We start from the raw sequence: 27,602 nt of genomic DNA, 5'->3' as shown, positions 1-27,602 counted from the left end.
CTGGCCCGAGTGTCCTCTGTCACGATTGATCTGCGCCAAAGATTAGAGAATTAAGAGAGACTCTCGGTTGGATTGTCTGGCCTCTCCTGGTTTCCCGATATATATAACTATCTATCTTATAATAATGTTTCAAGAGCAATACACGCCTACAAGATGGATTTGATGGATCGATGGCTAACCTTGTCTGTTGTAATTCTAGAGATATCCATGTACTCATAGGGAAGACCAGCCCGCCCTATAAATATAAAGGGTGACGGCTGATTGACAACACATAATCGAACCTATTAATATATATCTACTATTTTCTTTTATCATGTTTTTCAATCTACTATTTCTTCTCGTTCTTCGTTGTCGACGATGTTCATCGCTTCAATGATGGCGAAGCTCTAGAGCGGTCAGGCCGGTTAGGGCAGCTCATAGCCGCCGCACTCCCTGACGGGGTCCCTCCCGGACGTGTGGGGTTTTGGGTATCAAGAGACCTCATCGGCTGTCTTGCATATCGCGCTTCCGGCGAGACACCTCCGGCGACGTGTCCTACGTATCGCGCTCATCACCGGGGGCACACGGTGACGTGTTCGTGTGTGAACAGGTTGGATGCGAATGACAAAGGATGGGAAGGGAACGGAGTTTGCAGAAGCATAGGTGCGGGTGGCAAGGGGAACTGGGGAAGAGATCGGCAATAATGCACTCTTGCTGGGTCTTGCGGTCCTACTCCTACTCATAGGAAGCTAAGGGGAAAGTGCGCATGCCGCTTGGGTTAATCAAGACTCAAGAGTCATGCACAGCTGCAAGAAAAGTCGTGGGAATCAGTGGCATATCAACCGTAACAAGAAGCGATAATGCGAGGTGTGCTATGACTTCCGTAACATTACTAACCAGCCGGACGTCCAGTACTGTCGAACAATCGTTTTACCCGACGACCTATTGGATTTGTTTGGAACTGGGCCTTCTAAATAGTGGCCAAATAGGCAGAGCAAATTAGCAGGCCTAAGGCCTTTGTTCAGCTGAAAAAGTCTTCTCCCTCTCAACTATGCTCTGAGTATCCACTCAAAAAAAAAAAATATGCTCTGAGTATTGTGGATTGTGTGGGTCTAGGTGTACCCAATCAAGAAAACATTGACTCGGGCGCGTTGCCCATGCCATATGAAGGGCGGAGACGATCTCAACCACGTCATCAGCGTCGATGACGGCGGCCGAGAGGTCGCCCTTGGAACTGGGACCGAGTTACCGGGCCTCAGCCTTTATTTTGTTCTAGCTCCTGAACTCACCTGAAGGAAGACCGTCTTCAATTCAGCAACGGTGTTAAGTGTTAATGTGATGTCCATGTCTTTCCGCGTAAGGGTACACTGGTTCTGCTTCCACTGGCAGAGAAGCAAGTAATAAGAACTGATATTCTGGTTCCGGCAATGGCAATTAACCATGAAGCAGCGGGGACATACAGACCAGAAATCACACCAATACATCACGGGGTGACAGCATCTAAATTCATGCATGCACGACATCCAACGAGATGTGAATCGATTGAACCGAAGTCACCATCGCACTGGTCCGTTCATCACTCATGGGATGGTCTCCAAATTCCTGCAGAAAGCAGGATGAATGCTTAATTTAGCAATAGGGCAATGAGGGTATATCCTATCAAACAAATTGCAAAGGTAACACCGTAACATGATCTATGGTAGTGCATACCTGAAGAGCAGAAAAAGGCTCACGGTACAGCTTTGTTGTACAGGAAGAAATGCGTGTACAACAGAGATATCCAGCAGCAGTTCAACGATGATAATTATAAATTTGGACCCTTAGCTTCCCTGTTGCTAGCATCCTGCACTGCTCCTGAAGCTCCATACTGCAGTCGTTGATCTCCAGCACATCCAGCGATGGTGGAAGGCCCTTTTCAGGTAGCCTTGAGATGCGTGGACAACCCCTTACGTCTAGCCTTTTGAGGGAGTGAAGACTATGCAGCACAGCAGGGAGCTCTTTAAGATCCAGAAAACCCAAAATTGCAAGACACTGCAGAGACGTGAGGAGCTGAAGCGCCTTTTCTTGTTCATCCGTGAAGCGGACACTGTTTTTGTTTGAATCATAAGTTACTCTTAGGTAACGGAGAGAGGTGAGGTGTTTGAAGAAAGTCATGGCGAGGGCAGATAAGTCATCGACATAGAGCCTCTCCAGTCGGGGGAATACACTAAAACCTTCAGGCTGTCGTGACAAAAGCTCCAGCAATGGGGCTATGCTGCGGCACTCGTATATTGCCAAATCAGCAAGGTTCCCGAGTGATGCCAAGGTTTCCAGTGAAGTGAGCCAGTCACAACTATAGACTGTCAAGTCTTCCAATGCTGTGAGCGCACCGAGCTGCAGGGAAGTCAAGTTTTGGCTGTCACAGAAACACACTTCTAGTTTGGGGAGGACGCCTTGCAGAGATGTGAGGGAACCACAATCCTGAATCTGCAGGTTTCTTAGTGCTGCTAGGGAACCCAGCTGCAAAGATGTCAGGTTCGGACTATCCTCTACCACCAGCGTGAAGAGGAACGTTCCGTGGGCCAGTAAATAGGGCGCCAAGCCATCCTGGAGATGTCTGATGCTAAGTTTCTCAAGCGACGGAGGAAGAAGACGGGTGTGACCACTTCGCTGTTGCACGTCTTGACACCTTCGAACCCATGAAGCACATAGTTCAGGATTCATCTCAATTGACAAGACTCGGAGGGAACTCAGATACTGCATGCCCTCCAATGCAGCCACCTGTCGACAACTCTGGATCTGGAACTCCTGCAAAGCCGTGCAGCAATGCAGCCGTAGAGACTGCAAGTCTGGGCTCTCCCGCACTGACAGAAATCTGAGAGAGCTCTGGTTCTCTGGAAAGTAAGGCTGCAGTCTTCTTGGGAGAAACTCAATACAAAGATATTGCACAGATGGTGGAACGGAAAACCTCTCATTGCCAGACGAAATCAGCATGGGGCAACCTGTAATGATTAGCTCCGTGAGGGAGGTGAACCCTCTAAACCCCTGCCTGCTGCTGCTATATAACTGCATTTCTGGGCACCTCTGAATACGGAACTTCTCCAGTGTTGAAAGGACATTTAGTGGAATGTGCAAGAGGAACTCATCTTGGGCTAAGCTTGTTGGTAAGACTGCTTGACAAGCCAGACTGCTACTCTCCACCTCTTGTCTGGGATGATGGATTGATATGGATTTCATCTGGGGACAGCCCTCTATATCAAGTTCCTTAAGGGACTGCATATGAGGCAGCATTTCAGTTAGCCACCTGCCTGCTATACCACCACAGGATTCGATTCTCAGATGTTTGAGACGTGGAAAGGCAGGATGATCTGTAGCTTTCCAGGATTCAGAGATAGCATTAGGCACAATACATGATGAGACCAGATTACCACAACTGACGATTGCCATCTTTCTTAAATTGAGGAGCTGCCTCAAGCCTTCAGATGAAAGAAACACCAGATTTGGACAGTGCTCTATGTGCAGTGATGTCAGCGTCTGTTAGATTTTGGAACTCCAAAACCTTGGCATTAAGCACTCTCAATTCCTTTGAGGACATGACCGACAAATCATTTGAATTCATTCTCTCTACTGCTGGATATGTTAGAAGCGCTTGAACTGATACTTGAGTATTTTCAGCGGGCGGCAGGGGATGTAACAACATCAGACGAGGACATCCATGTATCTTTAGCACACGAAGACCAGATAACCATTTGTTTCGCTCAGCTTCAACATAAGAAAATCCTATGGAAAGAAAAAAAAATCAAGGTTGTAATATACTAGTGAACCAAAAATTACTAGAGGTAAGAACAGATACCATCTTCTACTGAAAAAGAGAACGAGTTCAAGTTATCAGTTTGTTTGCTATATTAATGAATGATTGAGGTGCCTCTTACCTGAACATAAAGCTACATCTAATGTTGCTCCTAGACTCTGCGAGCCTTGATACCTTTTTAGTTGTGATTAAAAAAGAGGAACATTTATGAAGGGAAAGTAACATTTGAATGTGTGCAAACTGCTAAATTAAGAGCTCATCGGGTACAAATAGCTTCCTTAAAAAAACATACAAATCTGAAAAACCCAACTAAAACTGGCGTCTGCTTTTATTAAGCAACAACAACCCTAAATAAACGACCGAACCCTCCCCCACCCACCAAAAAGAAACACCCCAGAGAGTAAGAGAGAAAGAGCTGCTTACCCTTACCTGAACCAGTGCCTTTCAGGCTCAGCATCTGAGATCTTTGTTGAACTTCAGAAGAGCATAAATTCTGAATTTCAAATGGAGTGAAGACCTTCAGTTCATGGCAGTTTTCAATTATCAGTACCCGTAGATAAAAATCCAATTCCCTCGTACAAGTGGCCATACATTTTTCTAATCTTGGTAGTCCAGATAGCACCAACTCCTCTAAACAAGGAATTCGTACTTCTTGTACATGGCAGATATTAATCAACTTAAGCTTCCTAAGGAACCAAAACTTTTCGAGCCAACTTGGAGATACAGAACCACTGTAACCACTTATCTGGAGATGTTTCAGGTTTTGATGAGGTTTAAGAACCTCAAGAACCTCAGTTATTGTCTCTGTTGAAGTTTCCAAACTAGTGCTATCAGAATCCCACAACAAGCACAGTTCCTCTAGGTGCCCTTTATCTATAAGTCTTGCTTCAGTAGCCTCTTGTTTGCTTCTTACATTTTCAATTTGATAAATTCCAAGTTGTACAAGCTGATTCATGAATTTAAGCTGTCTTATATCAAACCCACTAGCTTTTTGAACCTTGAATACAGGAAGCTCTTGAAGAGAGGTCACATTACCAACGCTGGCAATGGTCGACAGTACTTCCCCTGCCCCAACAAGATGCTGCAAGCTGACAAGGTTACTCATATCACTGGGAAGAGTTAGACCTACATAGGGGTCAACATCTAATACTTCAAGATGGAAAAATTTGATCAAAGCATGCGGAAGAACTCCAGTCGGAGAGCCAATGCGGTCCACCTCTACATAACGAATATGCGTGCAATTCACCAAACTACTGATGAAACAATCAAAATGGGCATCAGTTGCAGAGACTTGCAGCAAACGTAAATTTTCCGCTTCTTTAAACATATGCTGGAAGGATGTGAAAAAAGAGAAGTCATAACCACCAACTAAAATCAAGGATCTCAGCTTTCTCACAGATGTAAGTTGCAGCAAGTTTTTCTCTAGACTGTCACAAGAAAATTTAGGCTCATAGTCTGCAGAAAAGCCAGTGAATATTGACAGATGGCGCGTAGTTGGCAAGATTTCTTTATGTTTTGTGCCATCGATAGTCGCAAAGTCAGTTCTTGAAACTTCCCATGCTAAATCATGCATAAGATCGTGCATGACAAAGTGATTCGAATAATTCCTGCCCCTTCCAACCAGCTTAAAGAAACCTAAGTTCACTAAGAAGCCTGAGTTCACTAAATCAGCCAAATAAGCATTTCCTATATCCTCTAGTTTTTTACCAGTGTGGTTACCATGCACAAATCCTTGTGAGATCCACATTCTGACTAACTTCACTGCATCAAAGAGATAGTTCTTGGGGAATAGACAACAATACCTAAAGCACTGCTGTAAGGAGTCCGGCAGGTAATCATAACTGAGCTTCAATGCAGGCATAATGCCTTCCATATACTGTAGGGATTTCCATTCTTCATTGTTTAGTATTTTAGTCCAATTATCGATGCTAATATTCTTTCTTAACAGAGCACCGACAGTTTTTACTGCTAATGGGTTTCCCCTCAGCTTTTTAGTTATTTGCTTCCCAATAGTGCACAAACTTGGATGCTCTTCATATTTCTCATCACCAAACGCACATGATATAAACATTTGCCATAAAGCATACCCTTCCAAAGCACTTAACTTGACTGGTTCAACTGTCTGTGTCATTTCTGCAACAGATACTTTCCGAGTTGTCACAAGTATCATATTACCTGTTGTCTGAATACGTTTTAAAGGAGCTAACAGTTTTTCCCAAGAGCCCTGCTTCATATCATCCCAGACATCATCCAAGACAATTAGAAACCTCTTGGATTCCATGCGTTTAACTAGGTCCTCCTGAAGCCCATCCAGGTTGTCTGTTTCTGGTAGCCTTGTTTCCGAGACACGGTCTAATATCTCCCTTGTCACCCTACGCGCGTCAAAGTTATCAGAAACACAAACCCATATCTTGTTCTGAAAATGACTTTCTACCTTAGGATGGTTGTACACAAGCTGGGCCACAGTTGTCTTCCCAATCCCTCCCATGCCTACAACTGCTAGGACAGATATGCTGGATCTGCTCCTTGCAACCAACTCAAGGATGGATTTCACCTCTGCATCCCTCCCGTACACTTTACGCTCAACAAGAAACGATGATGTTACACGTGTGCTCTGACTCAGATTTGAAGCTACAGGGAGGTTCGATCCATCTATTTTCAGAGCGTCACTGACATCACGCGCAAGGTCTCGTAGTTTACCACGGATGTCTTTGATCCTTTGAGAAAACTCACTCCGGTTGAGGTGTGTGCAGGCAGCAATGGTGTGGTCATCTTCTCTTTTCCGTTTACCCCTAGAGCCACCCATGGAGATAGAGTTACTCAAATTTCTGATTAAGGTGCCTCCATGCTGTTGAATGGAACATGAAGACCACGTCGATGAAGTTGCAGCATTGCATGCAGTAGTTGTACCGGTACCACCCCTAGTATTGCCTGCGAGAAGGCGGAAGGGATAGACAGGAGCATTAGCATGGTTAGGAAATGTAAACTAAGATAGACCAATCTTGCAGTGCTGAGTCATGATTCATGAAGCAAACAAAATACACAATTAACTAGTCCCTGTTGTAGGAGTATATATGACACACATACCACTCTGGACCTGCTCTTTTAGGCGATAATAGTCAAGGTCATCCATCACGTCCTCAGCGTCGTACAACAGCTCCTTGAGATCAGCCAGGGACTGAGCCAGTGGCTCGTTCTCGATCTTCCTCCCTTTGGCAGCAGCAGCTACCATCTGAACATATCTCATGTCCGACTTGAGCTTGTCCACATCGTCGGCGAGGCCAATTCTTTGAGTCCATGCCTCCAGCTTCTCAGTAAAGAGGTTCCCCAGGATGCCCTGCACCAGCCATCCGATGGCTGCATCCACCACAGCTCCCACCGCCAGCATCATCTCGTGACTGGGTCAGCTTTAGGCAGTGGCAGTTGTTGCACGATGCAGGAAGAAACGGGATGAATGGTGAGGGGAGAAATGAGGCGCGGAGATGGAATTGGGGTGGCTGGGAGAGGAAATTAAAGGGGAGTCAAAGGTGGTACTAGGAAGTTGAGAGGAAAAGGAGCAGGTCATCATCGTTGGAACCACTAAGAAAATAAGGAAGGGGAGGTCATAATTAAGTTATGCTGGCTACAGCATACCACCAAATATACAAAATACCGAAAGTAAGTTGATATGTTCAAAGTGGAAGACTTTTTTGAAACGAATTCAAAGTGGAAGACTTGTAAACCACCAAAGACTCACGTCTCACACAGCCCAACACCGAAAGTTGATCGGATGGGAGATGAAGTGGGAGAATATTTACAGGTCGGCAGGAGTATATCTTTTCTGCATTGACGCTTAAAGTGACAAGCAGCCAAGTTGTAATACCTTTTGGCTAGCTAACTGAGTGCTTTGAATTCCTGAACGTATATCGTACAGGTAAAACACCTGAGGCGCGAAGAACTTACTTACTGGGTAAACAGGCTTTGGATGGGGCTGAGCCGATGGTCCGTTGCCAGTACTGCTGGTGTGTCGCTTCACTCAGGCTGCACTACACAAGCATGAAGCAGCAGCGTGTCAATCCAGAACATCGTTGGTGGGAGAGAAAAAAACTCTGGCAGTACGTAGCAGTAGTACTACATCTTATCTTATTAAAGACTTCCACTGAATTCGCACCACCTTGACAGGTCGCGTGGTAGAACCGTTGACCGGTAGACGAGACGACACGCTGCTCTGCTTCGGGTGTGGAATTTCCTCGAACATGCCAAGGGCGCGCCGCGCCAGAGCGGTGGGATTGGGATTGGGACCGCCACCGGTCGAGTTCGATAGCATACCCACCCAGGAACGGGAGCAAATGCGGGCTGCGGAAGTGCGTCGGCGTGGCACCACGGACGCGGGCATGGACGCGGCAAGCTGTCGTTCCGAGCGGACGGCCTACGCATTTATCCCGGCACTTGAGGCCAACAAGGCAACAACGCGGGAAAACGGCTCGTCGCTCGGGCACTCGGGCAGCATGCCATCGGTAGAGCTGCGCAGAGTTCATACCTGGTTGTGCTGCCGAGTGAGTGACAGAGAGACTCCGGCAAGCACCGGCGCCGGCGAACGCGATTGTGGGAAACAGCGAAAAAGGGCAAGGAAGAACGCACGTGGACGTGGGCTGACGTACGGGAGTTGCACGGCCGCACGTCGTACACACACCGAGTCACGGACTGGAGCGGGCCCTTCTGCCGCGGGCCTCGTCCGGCCGTGATGGCGCCACTTCTTCACAACTACCGGCCCGACATGGTGTTGGGCCTGGCCATGCATTCTCCATGGCCTCAACCTCAACCGCTTGGCTCTTCGGCGTGCTACGGTGCTAGCCGTGCCCGTGCACGGTGCCTGCGGGGTTCGGCCCACAGGAACAAGACAGCCAGTCCACTAGGGTAATTCTTTCCCGTTGCAGTTATCACGTGGACGCTAGAGCTAAGTGATGTTGTATATATACCTTCTGACGGGCTTAACGAGGATTTCTTTATCGTCTCAATCGTAGAAGTTTTTTTCTCATATATTTACCTCTACTTTAAACATTGAAAATTGTTAACTTCCGTTGCTTTTGTATAAATGTTTATCTTCTGCTATTTTTGTGAAACTTGTTTTATAATAATTCTGTTCTTGTAATCATGTAATAAAAGAAATGGTTTTGACATTTTGAAGTTTCTTCTCATTTATGATCCTGATGAAAACGTACATTGTTTTGAGTTTCCCTTTGGGGTGTGCTCGACGGACAATCGAGTTTAACTTGGTCTCTCGTGTACTAAGTTTCAAATGGCTAACAAGCACACTTGGGATTAGATTAAATTAGCAGGGGTTTTTTCACACGTACAAACCGAGAATGAATAGAGACTTCTTCAATTCCATACAACTCTTCAATATGACCTGAAGCTCAACCAAGTTGTATATTCCTTCACGCCTTTCATGAGGAACATATCCTAACATATCTTGTGTGAGTCTAATGTTATCAAAATTGTTATCTAATGTTATCTAAATTGTTAGACGCGGAGACCCATATCTTTTGATCAAACAGATCTTTCACATCTAGATCACTATAACTGAATGCAAATTGAGCAAGTGTTGTTTTGCTAACTCCTACACCAACAATAGGCTAGTCATAATTGAAGGAAAGTAAAGATTTCAGCTTTGGCTAGTCATCAAAACATGTTGCCAATGGGCCTACATTTTAAAGAGAGAAAATTTTTAATGAATTGTGCGGAAAACACCCTTTGTAAGTAGAACCCCATCCGATAGAATCGGGTTTTTTGGATAAAATCTGGTAGAATCAGTTTTTTTTATAAAGTCTTATAGAATTAGGTTGGTCTCTGCTCTAGTAACTCACCCGTTCCACTTGTATGTATTTTGGGATAGAGTGAGTAATTTTGAATCCATTAGAAAAAGTCAATGTACGATGCGTAATTACACGAGAGCACTACTTCCAAGACACAAGGAAGAAATAGACCGGCACGAACAGGCCAGGGCATTCGATTAATTCGGTCTGGTTAAATCGTTATCAAGAATTTTGTTTTGGCGAAAGTTAACCGAATTTATTGCCAAATAAAACTACCAACCAAAATCAGTTTCAGTCAAATTGGTTCGGTTAATCGGTTAACCGTAATACATATTGTACTTCTATAGAAAATAATACAACAACATAATCGTATTGAAAAGCACCTAACAAGAAATGCATCATATAATAAAACAAAAGGAAAAGCAACAAAGAATGCTTCTAACAAATAAAGTCTCATAGAAATACATTCACAAATACAAATTGGCATAATTTTAGTCTTTGATATAAGACTCAGAAAGAATTTTGGTTAAACCGGTTGATTCAGTTAATGCCTTCGGTTAACGAATAACATCAAATTCTTCACCGGATAGTTCATGAAAATTTCAGTTAATCGACTTTTTCTGTTAAATCGGTTTGGTTTGGTTAATCGGTTCCAGTGAAATTTCCCAACCCCTAAGCAAGAACGTGTCCTCTACTCAAATCATTCCCGCTCCAGCATGGACATGCCACGTTGTATGTCCGTGAACTTAGTCTAGTGTCCACAAACCTACTCCCTCTGTCCCAAAAAGGATGCAATTCTAGGTTTTGGATAAGTCACAAAATTTTAAGTTTGATCAAATTTATAGAAAAATATATCTACGTTTGTGTCTACAATTAGATTTACTATGAAAATATATTTCATAATCAACGTAATTATACCTATTCAGTATCCTAAATATTAGTAATTTTTTGTATAAATTTGATCAAACTTAAAATTGTTTGATTTTTAGTGAAGTGAAAATTGTTTTTTTTTTTTTGGATGGAGGGAGTATGGATCTGCGGAGGAGTTGTTTTCCAGTTGATTGTTCGGCTCGGCTTCGGCTCCTGCAACAGCTTCTGCGGAGGAGTTGTTTTCTAGTGGATTGTAGAGGAGCTGAAGTCATTTTGGTGTGCGAAGGTGCTCCTGCTAAGTGCCCGGCTGCAGAGGAGCACTAGGAGTAGCCATGTCAAATAGCGTCTGAGTACCGGGAGTAATTTTGAGGAAAACGTCAACATGCGATGCGTAATTACACGAGAGTACTGCTACCGTATCGAGACGCGGGGAGGAAACGAACGGGCACGAACACGGTCCTCTGAATAACCTCGAATCGTTCCCGCGTGGACATGCTATCCGTGCTTCTTGCCTCTTCTCTCGGAGGAAAACCGGCAGGTTCCTTGTGTATAAATAGCGGCGTCCCCACTCCAGGCCACCCTCTCCCGTCTATTCTTAATCACCGCTTCTCCTGCTGGTCACGTCGTTTCTCCGCCTCTCTTTCTCTCCCCCGTCCCCGGCGGCCGGCCGGGCGTCTTGTTCGTCGTCAGCGCGGGCTATATCTCCCTCACGTACGGCCATGGCGACTCCGGTATCCTTCTCTTATACACTGCGGCCTGCATGCTTTGCTTTTCCTAATGTCTGGCGTACTATATGATCTATCGATCGGCCGCATGCATGCATTGCCATATTCCCAGTTTCTTCGCTCAGATGCATCTCAATTTCATGCATTCTAAAATCGGGCGTTGCGTACCCATGCCGGACCGGCCGGTTGGTCCGGCAGTTTCTTCATGTGCTCGCGTCGCGACGCCGTGAATGAATTCAGCAATTCCCAATTGGACGGTAGTGTTATCGACTGACTCGCATGCATGCCGTATTGCCGGCGTTGCGTTGCAGGACAAGGGGCACGGGCATCCGCTGCCCAAGTTCGGGGAGTGGGACGTGAAGAATCCGGCCACGTCCGAGGGCTTCACCGTCATATTCCAGAAAGCCCGCGACGGCAAGAAGACCACCGGCCCCGGGAACGTGCGCGCAGGCATACCGCCGGCCTTCAGGAACGGCGGCGGCGCCGGCGGCGACGGCGGGTACAGGCCTGACTTCAAATACGGCGACAGCAGCCAGTGCACGCCGCCCAAACGCATCAAGGTACGTGTCTGTCTTTGCACTCTTACGTACGTACACAATGCTCGTGGTTATATATACACACCATACACCGTGGATCTTGCGTGTGCTGACACGTGGACCTCTGGATCGCAGAAGAAGTGGGCCTTCTGTGGCTGCTGATTCAAAGCTCGCTGCTGCTGCTGACTCGAAAGGAGAACGATCGTGCCGCACCTGAAGTAATCCAGGATGGGAGCGCCGGGACAGACGGGAAAACATTTCAGCCATGCTGTGTCGCCTTGCTTTTACCTTTTGCTCATTTCTACCGAGGAACAGTAGTTCCATCGGGGTTGAAACGAGTTAGCAACATGGCTTGTAACTGAACCTGCAAATGTTCAGGATGAAACCGTCGCGTCATTTGTTTCATGCCTCGTTATGACCGTGCTTGCAAAAAACTTAACGATCACCCTGCCGGCAGCGGCAAGCAACGATGCAAACCATCCGCTAATCATTCACCGATCACAGACTCTGATGCAATGCGTGTTTCTTTCGTGCATTCAGTCAACACAGACTTCGCCAAATTATAAGGTCAGCGGATATATTATTATATATGCTGGCAACCATATGCTATTCATCGAAAGATTAAACAACAGCCTCAGCAAAGTCAGCACTCAGAAGGCAGCAGTCCATGGCTACTAAAACTTTGACACATGCTGTGACATGCACCAGATGTACCAGAGGGCGTTTATATAACAGATGAATTAAGCACCAAGTACCTGGGACAAATGGAAGCTATATTCTTTAGTTTACACAAATTTGAAACAAGTTCTAAATATGACAACAATCAACTGACTGCATTTGAGCCAAAATTTTAGTACAAATAGCACCAACTACAGTAATAGACATGTAGCCAGACCAGATATCACCTATTCACCTATCAGTTATTTACCAGGGTGACAACCAGAATCCCACTATGTGGTTGAAGAATGGAGAAGGAAGACTACTTTCAGAATTTTAAGTCTCGGTTGTAGCCCACACACTAGGCACATAGCAATAAACCACCATTAAATTATGTTACAGATCAAACCTAAGCATCTCCATGAGACGAGTTGAATCTTTGAGGCTCCATAAGATGCATGGTCCGGGACCACCTTCCTCCAATAGTGTAGAACAGAAAACCCACATATGATCCTCAAACTGTTTGTACAATAATGGTCCGACCAGTTCCAAGTGCTTCTTGCACGTCCATCATCATATACCATCCACCATCACGTGAGCGAAACTCTGCTGCCCTCAAGTTCATTTCATTTCTCAAGATTTTGTTCACCCATTGGATACTCTGATACAGCACTGTCAGCAACTGGTTCAGGGTGCTTAATTGAATCAATATCAGATGAAACAGGCAATGCTGCTTCTGTCTCAGACATTGAAGATCCAAGCATACCATCACTCTTCTTTTCCTCTCCTAACTTGGCATCGCAATCCATGGAATCCAGCTGCTTCTCACTTTCAACCTCCATATCAAGAACTGCAGTATCCTTCTCAGCAACATCACCAGGTTCAGCTTCTTTCTCCTTCCATTCTACAAACTCAGGTTGACTCTCTTTTACATCCGGAGTTGGTGGTCTGATATCATCTTCCAATTTGTCAATGGTACCATTTGCCAAGCCAGTGTGACCAGACTCTTCGTTTGCATCTTTGTTGGACACTGGTAGAGGTGGTTCAGAACCTTTTGTGTCATCTATAACCTCGCCAAGAATGACTTCATCATTTTCATCATCCTCTTTTAGTGCGGATATTTCCGAATTTGGAGATGGGGAAGCTTCTGAGCTAACCACACCATCATTCAGTGCTTTGTCCTCTTCAAATGCAAACCAATTGGAATTTGTAAAGAGCGAGCCACTGCAAACGACATCTTCATTAGTCAATTCTTGTTGCAAACATCAAATGTGCTTACAAAAGGAAGAACAGTAGTCAAATCAAATAGAATAAGAATAAACCTTTCTTGCTCGTCTCCAAGGCGAAGGGAGGAGATTACTACCTCTGCAGATTCATCATCAAAATATACATCCTGCAGCAGATATAATAACCAGAAAGGAAAACATCAAACGTCAGGAAATACAATCTGTTCAGTTCAATTCAAAATGATACAATGAATCTAAACAGTAAATCTGAATATACCTCATCATCCCGCTCAAGTGATGCTTGAGCCTGCATGTATCAAATATAAACAAAAAGTTACTGAATAAATTTTAAAAAATGTGTTGCAGCTACAGCCAAAACTTGCTGTTTAGGTCCATAATAAAAAATAAAAATATTCTTTTAATGTAATTGAGCATTTTGGATCTCAGAAAAAACAATGATTCAATCTCTTAATGTAAATCAATATGCCTATATATAAAGCACTAAAGTGTGCTAATAGAACAAACTAGAAACAACTGCACTAATCAAGAGAAACTGACCTCGTCAATATCCTCATTACTGTAAATACCATATTTAAATGCCTGGCTTAAATTACTAGCAAGTGCAGCCACATCGTAGTCCCTATCTCGGAAGTCTTCATCATCGCTATCCCTACCACGATCCTGCAGTGATGTTGGTCGACTATAACCAGAAAAGAAAGCAGAAATTTAGCATATGATCTTTCATCCCAGTATATCTCTTTACACATAGCAAAGCCAAAGCAACTGAAGTCTGTGGCAACTCCATATACTTCATGCGAACATGCAGGACATATTGACTGCCCTTTGAAAGTATTAAAGAATTGATAGATTTGGCATTAACATCCTAGAGAGGCAGAACAGCAGAAGTCTAACCACATCTGGGCCAAGCCGTTAGCGCAACATGAGGGAACCTCTCAAACATCACAATATTGTTATTGGTGATTCCTTATATGTCACTGCAATTATTTCCTAATCCATCATATATGCATTTAATGTGTCAATGACATATGGATTGCAGACCCACATGCCAGTGACATTCAAGGAAATTTTCAGATTCCTCGTCACATTAGAGAAATTAGCTCTTGTTCATCCATGCGAAAAAAGAGAAAACATCCTAGTGAGAACATCTTCTTCCTCCTCTTTTTTTGTAGGACATGGACATAACTTGTTCGTAATGGACTTGTTACTCCACAAACATCTGTTCACTATAGTTCCTTCCAAATCTAGCAAAAAGTCTAGGAGTAATGCAGGATGCGCTTTTGGATATCAAAGCAGCACAGTTGTGGTTAACAGACGTGCAATGTTTCTAAAGCAATCACATTGCCTAATACTACTTTCTGTCCGTAGTCGCAGATTTTATGATTCATAGCGACAAGCGAGTACATGGAGAATTCAATTTTGCAGTTAAATAAAAAAAATGCACAAGATAAACCATTAAAAAGCTAAAATGTACTTACCCGCAAGCCCACTGGTAAACATTTTCTAATGCATTACGCTTCGTTAGGGTACTGGCATGCCACTCAATCCAATCAGAATTTTGCTGCAATCAAATTAAGCCTGTTATATAAAATTGGCTGTTGCTTGAATCATCAAAAGCAAATCACGCGAACAGTTCTTTTAGGAATGAACTTATACAGCAAAGATGAACAAACAAAGATAATACAGCTGGCAACAAGCACAATAATTGGCACAAAAGGCGCCCCAGAAATCTGCAAGATTGTATTGTACAAAACCTTAACATGTACATTCTACCAGCATACACAATCATGATAAACAATGGGTATTGCAGAGGCTACAGTACTGCAGGTGAATTTAACTTGCATCTATCAAGATTTCCTAGGAACAAAACTTCCATCAAAGAACTTCAGGGGTGATATTTCTCAAACTCTGACTTCACATGAAGCTCAATACAACCTATAGAATCAAGATGGCAACAATAAGCAAAAAAGTTTACGTGACATTATTTTATTTTGAGCATTGTACAATGATCATCAGATAAAAAATTGCACGTGAATTAGTGAGGCAGACCGAGTAACATGTAAACATTGCAGTTTTTTCTCTATACAATGATCATTGAACCCAAACCTGCAAATGTGATTGAACCATGATGTTAGTATTGGCCAGCTGAAGGAGCTTGTTAGCTATCCGTGTCATATGACCAACAATTCCAATCCTTGGTGGAGATCTTCCCTCTGAAGACAATGTATGCTGCAAGAAAAATATAAGTGAACAAAAAAAATATAAAAAAAGATGATAAAGGTAAACCACAGACAATTTGATTTAACTACCTTAGTTAAATCTGACGACAGAGCAGAGTTCTTCTCTGCTTCCAGAATTCTTGTAACAAGTTTACACTCATCAAGGACATGGCCAATCAGTTGATCCTGCTTACTCTCCAGACATGACCCGATGATATTCTCAACATGGTGGTGCAAAAAGTTGTTAAACAGGTACCTAATGATAAAATCTGTCAGGGTCTCAATAGTTTTCATACGCAGATTCCAATATTTAACTTACTCAAAAAATAGATCTATAGCGTGCTTGATTGCTCCTAGTTGAATCAGCCGTGTTTCGGCAGCTTCACTACCAATTGATAGTAGAACGGAGATGAACTCAACAATCTGAAAATGAAATAACCAGCGTTAATAACAAAGAAAAATTAGAACCATTACCTGATATTCTATAAAGTAAAAAATCAAAGAAACAGGTAGTGTTAGTGCTCTGGATAAACCAAGCAATCCTTGATATTTTCCACGAAAGATGTGTGTGTAAACCAACAGTGGCATCAAATGAAAAGTTCTCCAGCACTAGTTGCTGTGCAGTTTAGTTCATGACTATTTAAAATCAGCAAATAAACAAAACAAGTACTGCTTACCTTTAAGCGATGTTTCCCGAGTGGAGGTTGTAAGCTTCCGTATGTCGTTGGCAGAACATTTTCAGCAGATGAAACATCCAGCAGCTTCAACAAATCCCCTGAAATATCATAGGTAAGAACATAGATGTTCAAAGGGCACATTAGATAGATGGTTGTAGCTATGATAACTCCATAAGTAAAGATACATGGAATTTACAAATTAAACAACCACCAACCTAGGCTATCCAGCATGCCATTTACTGTCTCTGGACTTGCAGTGACAAGTGTTCCATGGCTCAACTGACTACGGAAAGCCTGGTAGGAAGCCGATACAAGTCTCTTAGGATCTAACAAAGATATGCACACTGATAATGAGTGGACCAGCACCGATTTAGGCCTTGAATCTTCAAAAGCATGTTGAAATAATCTCCTGACAAAGCTGTAAATGTGAAGTAAAAAAAGAATGACCATAACTATGTTGAACATCAAGTTGAAAAGACAAAACCATCACACTATAAAAATCTTGATAAATTTAAACAGTAGTACAACTCACAATTACCTTGGACTGGAAATCTTTGCAGCAAGTGCTGGAGGGGCATATCTAGTTACTGCACAAAGGATTTCAGCAGCATTTGCATGAACCTCAGGAGAATCCTGCAATATAGGTAAAATAAAGAGAATCACATTGAATGCAAAAGGCACAAATTCCCAAGAAAATGTGATCCATTCAGTGCAATTACTCCACGAACATGACAATGTGAACCAGAAATTGGATCATTACATCTTAGGTCTGGAGGAGATTGGACTAATCATATAGGATCTGGATTAGAAAGTTGTAGCCAAAGCTAATGCAATTGATAACCACATTATGTGAGTCAATGGTTATTCTAAAAATGGGGCATCAAGAAACCCAGTTTTTGTACAAGGCCTATCATGCTTTGCCAAGTCAATTAAATACAATATGCTGGTTTTTATCATCCCTTGAATCCAACCTAGCACTGTCAACCAGCAGTGCTGTTTTACCCACAACCAACAGAATGGAACAGGCAAAGGCCTTTCACGATAAGAGAAGCATTGCTTTCTGATAAGCTCAGTGAGGACAATTGAGAAATAACGTTTCAACAACATTTACTGATTTACACAGATGTCAACAGATGCAAACTAAGGTAGTTTCAAACAATGAACAGGATAAATGGAAAAATGAAAAGGTTAGATGCTAAAAACAATCTTTAGTTCTTACTGATGTGCTGAACTTGTCAACAATCATCTCAAGGACTTGTATGTCATCTAACCATTGCATAGAATCTGCATAGCTTGAATACATAGCTTCATCCGCACCGATTAAGCGAATCAAAACCTGTACAAACCAACAAACAATCAAACTATATAAACTGGGTCATTAATTCATTGTATGGGAAAAGTACGTTTTCAAAATAGCCACTTTGTGCAAAATGTTTTTTTTGACAAGTCTTTGTGCAAAATGTTAGCACGGCCAAGCCCTCATTTGCCAGTATCACAAGCAATATACTTTTTTCAGCACCTTTACCGGTGATTAAAGTAACAATTTGCAGTTATAGTATAGTTTTAGAGAAAACTGACCTCCATGATAGAAGTAATCCCAATAAGATCAATAAGTTGGCTAACTATTTCAGGATGGCCCTGTAGAAACAAGACAGTTTGGGAATAATCATTACATATTCAAAGTGCTCATTTTAGAAACAACACACAGGGTAAGGAGAGATACAAAAGCATTGCATGGATGTGAGAGCCATCCAGAAGCATTATGTTCCAAGGGGGTTAGTGGTGTTTCATTATAGGTATAGTACGAAGTAAGCATTATTAGATATACCAATGCATGAACAAGACAAATAACAAATAAGGGACATCAGTGAATCAAACAGAACCTACAAGAGCAAAAGAAGAGCTAAAAAGTGGTAAAAGAGGTACACAAACCTGCACATAACTAACTAGTGGGAGTGTCTTCCTCATCATCAAGCAAATCACTACCTGCAAAAATAAGAACATGATCATTTAGAATGTCAGTACAAGAATCAGCAAATTACCATTTTGATCGTGCAACTAGAGATTTTTCTTCCAGAAATAAACAGATGCATAAAGTACCTTGGCAAAGTAACCAGCCGACAATGTCCCATGAGGGTGGTCAGGTTTCAGGAAGGAGAAAAGTAAATTCATAAGCTGCACAGAGATCACAACTTCATCAGTTGCAAGAGACAATTTTACACACAACTGGGAGAAACAGTAGTATCAGAATTGCATCTCAAAAACAATGACAAGGTTAAAAGTAAAGCATACATCTTCATCCTCCACTAATGTCTTCATGATGACATCCACTTCACATGTAAATATTTCACAAGCTATAAACGGAAATCTGCACAGTGGTATTCCATGGTTTTGAATAAATTCCACGTTAGAAGATTGCAAAAAATGAGTTTTACATAATCTTAGTTACCCATGCTATACCTAAATATCCTTTTCTTTTCTGCATCTTCAGGAGCCTCTTCTACAATATAGCGGAGCAATTGTTCCACTTGAACCCTGTCCCGCAAACTGCACTAACAAGAATACACAGATTAGTTCATTACCAAAAAAAATAATGTTTACCACTAATATAGGGAAAGGACAACCACAATGTAACAGTGCTCTAGAAAAGAAACAGTACAAATTGATTAAGCGGGTATTCAGTGCTTTGCACTCCTGAATTATTTCATCCTCATCAAGAAGATCCTCCAACTTAAAATTTTCCTTGTCCAAAATAGTATCCACCTGAAAGAGATAAAGGAATGTTCAGTTAATAAATAAGTGTACCTTAGGAGAAAAAATACGAACATCAAAGTGCAAGCACTCACAGGTGATGCAGCGGAGAGTCCCGGCACGTGCCAAAACATCTTGCACAGTTATGTCAGTACCCACACTGTCACGATATCACAACCCAAGCGGATTTAGAGCTCAGATTTCCACATCATGAGCTGATATCCTTGAAATAGATGATAGTGAGATAACACAGGGAAAAGTTTCATCAACGAATAAAGGAAGCATTGGTATGGAGAACATATATCTTTTACACACCAATAAACTACCCACTGGAAACTGTTTTCTACTACCTCCGTCCCAAAAAGAATGTCATTCTAGGTTTGGACTAAGTCAAGCTTGACTAGACTTATAAAAAAAACATGGGAAATTTTGCTACAAGACATCCAACTTCATTGGATTTGGCTATTTCACACCGCCAACTCCAATATTTGCCAGGTACCATTATGAAATCGTGGTTGTTTGCTGAAACACACCGCACTCATTAAAATAATCATTTCTCAAATCTGGGAGAGAGAAAGGAGGGAGAATAGACAATTTTGCCCATGGCTCATCTAACTGCAGGTTTTCTTCCATTTCTGCCCCCTTCCTCAAGTCTGGCGACACCATTTCAAGAAGTCTGGTGAATGGCCGGCCGGCAAGCCTTGTCGTGCCTGCCCTCACCCACACCCCTGCGTCTCCCCATCCTTCGCGCCACCCCGCAGTCTCCACCGCTAAGGCCGACGTCGTCTGCGTGCTCTTCTGCACCTACGTACGGCTTCACCGATGACCTGCGCCAATCCGCCATTGTCGTCCGCATCCATGCCGGCCAGCAGCGCGAGGGCCTCCTCCCCCGTGGGGCGCAGGTCCAGCTACTGCACCAGCACCACCATCTCTAATTGTGTCAGGCTATCGTCGTCGTCCATGTCGAAGCGCCGAAAGATCTCGCGGAGCTGCTTCGGAGCCGAAGAAGAGGCGGCTGCCGCCGGTTCACTGGTGGTGGGAGTGGGACTGGTCGGTCGCCGCCGGTGCACTGGTGCCAGAAGGGCATACTTAGCGCGTTCCCTAGAGGAGTGGCCAGCCCAGGGGCGGAGCTCCCGGCGGTGCGGCCAGCCCAAGGGCAGTGCTCCCCGGCGGCGCGGCCATCCCAGGGGCAGTGCTCCCCGGCGGCGCGGCCAGCCCAAGGGCGGCACTCCCCGGCAGCGCAGCCATCCCAGGGGGCACGCCCTCCCCGGAGGCGCGGCCAGTCCAGGGGCGGAGCTCCCGGCTGCGCGGCCATCCTATTGGCACACTCCCCGGAGGCGCGGCCAGCCCAGGGGCGGCCCTCCCCGGCGGCGCAGCCATCGTAGGGGCACGCCCTCCCCGGAGGCGCGGCCAGCCCAGGGGTGGAGCTCCCCGCCAGCACGGGCAACCCAGGGGCGAGCTCCGCTGCGCCATATCGGCACCATATGAGCGAGAGGAAGAAGATAAGGGCAAACACGTCATTTTCCATAGCTTCTCTCTCCCGGAACCAGCAGAAATTATATTTTAATGGGGGCGGTGTGTTCTAGCAAATGAATCCAATTTCATAATGGTACTCGGCCAATATCGGAGTTGGCGGTGTGCAGCAGCCAATTTCATGTTTTCCGAATGTCCTATGGCCAAATTTGCCAAAAAACATTATCAAGATTTGCATCTCTAAATAGATTTATTACGAAAATATATTTCATTATTTATCTAGTGGTACTTATTACACATCATAAATATTAGTTTATTGTTTTGTATATTTGGTCAAACTTGAGATTCATTGACTTCTCGAAAAACGAGTACTACAGAAACTGTTGTCCTGTATTTTAACTGGAAACACTGTGATTAACCATCTGGCATGCTACCCACACAATGCTGCTTCCCCATTCACAGTCTCATCTATAACATGAGTATACATTTGGGCTTACAACACCTCAAAAGCTTAAGAAACAGTGTTCAAACAACAACAACAAAGCCTTTTAGTCCCAAGCAAGTTGGTGTAGGCTAGAGTTGAAACCCAACATGAGCCCCTAGTCACGGTTCAGGCATGTCAATAGTTGCTTTCCAAGCACTCCTATCCAAACAAAGATCTCTAGGTATATATTCTAACCCTTTAAATCTCTTTTTATTGCCTCCCCCCATGTCAGCTTCGGTCTTCCTCTACCTCTCCTCACATTGATATCTCGACTTAGGACTCCACAATGCACTGGTGCCTCTGAAGGTCTCCTTTGGACATGGCCAAACCACCTCAACCGATGTTGGACAAGCTTTTCTTCAATTGGTGCTACCCCTAGACGATCACGTATATCATCGTTCCGAACTCGGTCCATCCTTGTGTGACCACAAATCCAACGCAACATACGCATTTAAGAAACAGTGTTCAAACTTTGACTCGTAAAGCTTTCTTATCTGGCTACTGCACACCATTAAGTACCCACCCAACAAACTAACCCACACCCACTTCATCAACAGGGCATGACATTGTATACATCTCAAACTTTATAAGAATTCCAAAACACTGTCAGAAGTTAGAACTTTAAAACATTTAATTTAACACCCTGAAAGCCCAAAAGCCAAACCCCTAAACAGAAGAAACTCGACAAAAGTGAATATGGAACCATTGGTCATCCAATTAAACATCGCTAGCCTCAACAAACATCAATTCACCTTAAGAAACAATGCAACCAAAGCAACAGAAAACTAAATTCCAATTGCATCCTTACCCCCAAAAAATCTTTCCAGCATAGAATGGAATAGAATGGAAAGCACAAATATGCATTAAACAAAAGCCCCCGAGATCCCCTGCGCTGAAATCTTCAAAAGTGTACAACAGCCAGTCAGCTACCGAATAGCAATCCCCCCATTGTCAGCTTCCAGATTCAATACAGCTACACTCGAAGCAACAATTGAGGAGCCCGATCACATCAGAGTTGGAAAAGAACTTGCAAAGGCAAAACAATGTTTACCCCCACACCTCCAGCCTACCCCGCCTCAAAAGTCCGAACGGTCTAATAAGCCAAAGCAATCCTACGAGCTTCCAGCTCCGAAAGCACCAATCCGCAAAGCGAGACAGCTAAAGCGACGACTGACACAGCAACACACGGCAGCCCCCACCCACCCGCACACAAAAAAGCAACCGCACAAACACAAACGACATCACTCCCCAACTAGCTCCCAGCTGCCCACCCCAGCTCCGCCGCAAACCTCTATCTCATCTCTCGATACATCAAATCACAGCTCACAGGACGACGCGATCGAAGTGAGTGTAGAGAGCTAACGGCAAACAGCAGTTGGGAGCTGGACAAAGGAGCGGAGTTCCTCACCGGTGGCCAACGGAGAAGCGACGGAGGCTCCGAACCCAGGCACAGGCGCACAGCAGCTCGTTGTCGTCGTGGCGGCGGCGGCGGCGGAGAGGGGGGAACAGCGAGTGAGCAGAGAGCGCCCTCTCGCGATCCGAAGCTTTAGAGGCTCTCGCCAAGCCGAGCTGGATCCGGGTGGCCGCCGCGAAACCCTAGAATTTGCCAATCGCGAGATGAGGAGTGGGAGGACGGAAGGGCGCGGAGGTGGAGGTGGAGGAAGGGAAGCAAGAGCCAAGAGGGCGAGGGTTCGATCGCGAGGCGGAGATGGAGGAGAGGCAGGGAGAGAGCCTTTGGGGAGAATAATCTAATGAGAAGGGCTTCGTCTCGATGCGACATGGGGAGCTGGAATGAGGTGGGAGTCTCCGTCCAGGTGCGGGTATATACGGTTGCCTCTCTTGTCACTGGGGGCCACGCCTCGTGGGCCCGTACGGCAGTGAGAGTAGTTTGAATTCCACGGTGGCGCTGGAGGGTTGCGCGAAGACGTACGCTACGATTACACGCGGTGTACCCTGGTCGTTTCTGGTCGTTTGAAATACAACACTTACACTATTGAGTGGGCCACATCCTTTGGGGGACCGCGTCAAAGTGTCACGTGAAAAGGAGGATTTCGGTAGCAGTGGCTTTTCCGGGGATAATGACGTGGCATGGGTCGGGCCAATAGCTCCTGCCGGCGTCCATCGGGCACTACTGTTGACCCGTGGTTCTCCCACTGCCCATGGGTCCACGAGAGTGTGGGACACTTTTGTCAGTGGACTTTACAGAGCCGCACTGGCATCCGAGATTCGATCTAGCACGATTCCGCCCGGCTACAGTTACACGGTTAGCGTACGTGCGGTACTGCCGGGTTGGTCGAGGCGAGACACCGCCTCGCTGGGCCAAGAAATCCTCAGGCCCCAGCGACTGGTCGTACATTCCAACTGTAGTTCCCTTTCCCTTTTACAGAGTAGAATGTTCCTAATTCCATATCTATAATATCATAAAAAAACATATATAGCTCCTACTCAGTCCTTGAGTCAAAAAAAATTTAGACCTCCAATGCCACCGACGTCTACTTTTAGTGTAACAAAAGCTACCAACAATATGAATTGTCCATTTAAACCTTATGATCAGTATGTTAAGGAAAAATTTTGCAGTTGCCTGGAGTGCCACTCGAATATGTGCAATATATATACTTGTGCAGTATGTTCAGCACTTGCCCAGGAAACAAAGTCAAACATAAAAACGATAAAGAAACAACACACTGACCAAAACTTCTCTTTGCATTGTGATCAATCAGTCACACACCCTACCAGTACTGAAAAGACGAGACACAAAGCACAAGTTCACTTCTTGCTGTCTTGCTGATGCAACCACCGTTGATGACTTGTGTTGTCGAGCGACCATAGATGGATCATTTTGAGTGAAAGCACAAAACGTTACAGTATGCCATGGTAACTTCAGGTGAAAACGAGAGATTGCAATCCTGGCAAAGCAAAATTCAGTGCAGCAACCATTATAGTATGCCAAGGCAATTTCAGAAGGAGACACTATACAGAAACTACGTTTCTGCTGGTGACTAAAAGGTGAGTGTAGTGTGTACTTACTAGTAGTTTGTAGCAGCCATTACCCAAATGCTTTCGAGCATCAAGATTTCTTAAACTGAGCATCATCACAGATCTGCAGGCCAACCTTGCTGTCAAGATCACCGGCGACCATGGGGCAGCAACATCCAGCATTGCACGTGGGCCCAAGATTGAGCTCTGTGAATGTGAACTACAACCATCTAGGGATCAGCTGAGCTTGTCATATCTTTCTTTTTTTCAGGTGAGGCATCAACACTTAACAGAGGTAGTTATTGCAGCATCGATGGGCTCGACCTGAAGCCCACACATAGGATACCTGAATGGCTCGGCCCAGTACACAATATGCTGGCCACTCCCACCAATTAGTACCACCTCGGTTGCTCACTTGCGTAGAAGCTAGCTTAAAAGTTCAGCTATGGAGCCTCACAGGTCGACCTTACTTGAACAGGATCTGTCGTACCGCTGCCTCCTCGATTAATATGGAGACAAGCACCCTAAGCTTGGTGGATAAGTCATGACCTATGGGCCACCGATTAACGGTCAAGTGTGCTGTAGAGGGTCGTTCCTGGTCAGCATGCTTACCCTGGGGTGGCCTACAGGCTTTTCTTGTTTTTCATGTTTTTTGCTTTGCTGCATTTGAAAACACATGAGCAAAAAATTCCAGCTGTTTTTCCTCAACATTTGCTCTCATATTAAAATATACAGATCTCTTGATGGTTTTTGGCTTTTTGCCATTAATAATAGACCTTTTTTAGCTGTGCTGCATTTTAAGGGAATTTGAGCACAATATTCCTGTCAACATCTGTTTTTTTGCTGAACGCTGCTCTCAATTTAAAGGGGCAGATCGAACTCTTGCTCAGGTTGTCTGGATCCTTTTTTGTTTTTCTTGTTTTTTGCTATGCTGCATTTGGAAACACATCATCGGTGTTTCGAGTTGTCACCAACAAGTAAAATTTTAATATTGCGCGTCTAGCCCGGATGGTGTGCTAAGAGGACACGATGTTTATACTGATTCGGGCAGAATGTCCCTACGTCCAGTTCGTTGCTGCTGCTCATGTTACTGGCACTGAAAGTTCATAGTAGGTGTTACAAACGATCGAGAGAGAGAGATATCCCAAGTCTCTAGTGAGAGGAGCGAACGGGTGCTGAGGGCTTGGTCGGTTCTCAGCTGTGTGCTTGTGTGTTCTAATCGGTTCAGGGTTCGAGTTCGAATCGGTGTGATTTGTTGCGATGTGATCGATCCGAGTCGAGTCCTCTTCATGGGACGCCCTGCTTTCCCTTTTATAGGCCAAGGGAAAGCACGGGTTACAGTCGAGGAAAAAAGAAGAATGAGAAGGAAAAGAATTCCTCCAGGATCGTCGGGTCCTTCTTTTCCTTCACGCGGGTCATGCCGACCCTGTAGATGTCAACAGGGACAGCTCCACGTCGTGGCCCTGTCCTTCAATAGCGCCATGAGCAGGTGTCGTCTCCCGGTCGTGGCGCTCCACTCCGTCCCGACAGACGTCATGGTGAACTGACGTGCATGTCAGTGCCCGTACGAGGGTTAGGCATAACAGCACCGGTACGCCCGACGCTGTTCCTGATGTGAATCCCCAGGTATGGCCCGTTACGGCCACGGGTTACATCGGGGCGTGCCGATCACCTCCCTGGTGTTAGAGCTTTGACCCAGGCCCATTCGCTAGGACCTGGAGTGGTTGGCGGCGGTATGGGTCTCCGTCGGGCGAGGCAGAGCCCGTGGTCTTGGGGTCGGACAAGGCGGAGTCCTCCCCCAGAGGTTGGGTGAGGCGGAGTGCAGACCCAAGGGTCGGGCGAGGCAGAGCGCGCGGCCTCGGGGGTCGGGGCGAGGCGGAGTCCTCCTCCAGAGGCCGGGCGAGGCGAGGTGTAGACCCAAGGGTCGGGCGAGGCGGAGCCCGCGGCCTCTGGGTCGGGTGAGGCGGAGTCCTCCCCCAAAGGCCGGGCGAGGCGAAGTGTAGACCCAAGGGTCGGGCGAGGCGGAGTCCTCCCCCAGAGGCCGGACGAGGCGGAGCTTGCGCACCTAGGGGTCGGTTGGAGCTGTAGTCGCGCTCTTGACTGCTCGGATGAATCAATGGCGATGGTTATTAGCACCTCCTCTTCGGGTACCCTAGTATTGGTCCCGACACACATATATGAGCAAAATATTACTGGTGTTTTTTCCTCAATGTTTGCTCTCAAAATAAAAGATACAAATATCTTGATGATTTTTGGCCGTTTGCCATTAATAATAAAGGGAGAATTATTTATTTGGCACTGAAACAAATCAGTGTTTCGTATTTGGCACTCGAAAATTTGAACTTTCTTATCTGGCATCAAGTTGAAATTTCCTTTCGTATATGGCACTGCCGTCCATTTAGGGCAGTAACGGTGTAAGTGGTCGGCAAAAAGACATAAATACCCTTATTTGCAGCAGAAACCCATGGTGCCAAATAGGGAAGTTCAAGTATTTTCGTATGGTGCCAAATAGGGAAGTTCAGGTATTTTCGTATGGACGATATTGGCCTCAACTACTTTCCTCATCCTAGTCACTGACGTGTAGGCCCCACGTGTGCTCATAGTCAACTGCAGCCACCAGCAGTTCCGTACGTGTGTACCCATCAACTAATTAGCGGATTGAGATGCTGCAGGCGAACCCCGGGGTGCTATATGTGTAGCGACGAAACGTTCAGCTTATTATTTCGTAGTTATATGCGAACGACTCGTGGTTCGAGATTTAAGTCGTCTGAAATCGAACTTTGTATTATGTCTGCGTGTGTGCTGCTCTAACTCATGCGTATGAGAGATTTAAAGATTTATCAATGGTCGTGTCATGTGTTCTGATTCGCTTTAGGGCTGGATTCCAAACCATATATGAACACTTAACTTGGGCATGTAAGAGAATGGCAGATTATGGAAACACTTCATATTTTAATTCGTTTTTCAGATCGGACTTCGTAACATGTTTGCATACGGTATTGTAACTTTTTGTACTCCATCTGACGGTAGTGAGCGATGAAGGACGAAGAACATTTCGCTCTTTAATAGATTTTTCTCTGATCATATATTTAGATAAATATATTGATGTATTATCAGAATGTATTTTAAAAATATATTGTCGTAGATTTGATATGAAGTTAAAAAAAACTGATTAGAAACGAGCCAGAACAGTTTGACACGACCAAACTGAGGCAAACACCAGTGCACCACTACCAGTGTCGAGTGATCAGTTTGCTAGAAGTGCATGGCCCCGAAAGCAACGAGTACGTTCCATCGAGCAGTCGAACTAGCGCCTACAAACGCGTAGTACGTGTCGATGGATGACATGTGGGCTAAGCCTTCTCCCCGACCCGGTCCTCCTCGGCTCCGACCGCCTTTGCCCGTGCGCCGGCAGATGATGTGATC

At 44.9% G+C, this 27,602-nt stretch overlaps 2 protein-coding genes and 1 pseudogene across 4 annotated transcripts; 1 reads left to right on the top strand and 2 right to left on the bottom strand.

Annotated features, from left to right (window-relative positions):
- Positions 1-805: 805 nt before the first annotated feature.
- Positions 806-8,332, bottom strand: LOC136498603 (disease resistance protein RGA2-like; annotated as a pseudogene).
- Positions 8,333-11,008: 2,676 nt separating this feature from the next.
- LOC136497500 (protein NOI4-like) lies at positions 11,009-12,103 on the top strand. The gene is made up of 3 exons (XM_066493325.1): positions 11,009-11,165; positions 11,471-11,719; positions 11,831-12,103. The coding sequence occupies exons 1-3, from the start codon at positions 11,154-11,156 to the stop codon at positions 11,855-11,857; spliced, it is 288 nt and encodes a 95-aa protein (XP_066349422.1). The 5' UTR covers positions 11,009-11,153; the 3' UTR covers positions 11,858-12,103.
- A 245-nt stretch (positions 12,104-12,348) lies between these two features.
- Positions 12,349-22,987, bottom strand: LOC136497499 (uncharacterized). Of its 3 annotated transcripts, none has more exons than XM_066493322.1 (20): positions 22,609-22,987; positions 19,339-19,466; positions 19,152-19,255; positions 18,953-19,039; positions 18,785-18,860; positions 18,593-18,667; positions 18,425-18,478; positions 18,071-18,130; positions 17,712-17,828; positions 17,031-17,125; positions 16,708-16,910; positions 16,493-16,590; positions 16,135-16,238; positions 15,906-16,071; positions 15,703-15,825; positions 15,075-15,157; positions 14,137-14,278; positions 13,856-13,885; positions 13,675-13,745; positions 12,349-13,576 (listed from the first exon to the last, which is right to left on the bottom strand). In XM_066493322.1, exons 2-20 carry the CDS (start codon positions 19,375-19,377, stop codon positions 12,979-12,981), a joined length of 2,325 nt encoding a protein of 774 aa, XP_066349419.1. In that variant the 5' UTR covers positions 19,378-19,466; positions 22,609-22,987; the 3' UTR covers positions 12,349-12,978. The 3 variants fall into 3 exon arrangements, with proteins under 3 accessions (XP_066349419.1, XP_066349420.1, XP_066349421.1); XM_066493323.1 differs by having other exon boundaries at positions 19,339-19,458; XM_066493324.1 differs by having other exon boundaries at positions 19,339-19,403.
- Between the last annotated feature and the right edge of the window lie 4,615 nt (positions 22,988-27,602).

This window comes from Miscanthus floridulus, chromosome 12 (genome assembly GCF_019320115.1).
Source record: "Miscanthus floridulus cultivar M001 chromosome 12, ASM1932011v1, whole genome shotgun sequence".
Lineage (NCBI taxonomy): Eukaryota > Viridiplantae > Streptophyta > Magnoliopsida > Poales > Poaceae > Miscanthus > Miscanthus floridulus.
Note: the sequence above shows the minus strand (reverse complement) of the source record. Positions and strands in the feature narration are given on the sequence as shown.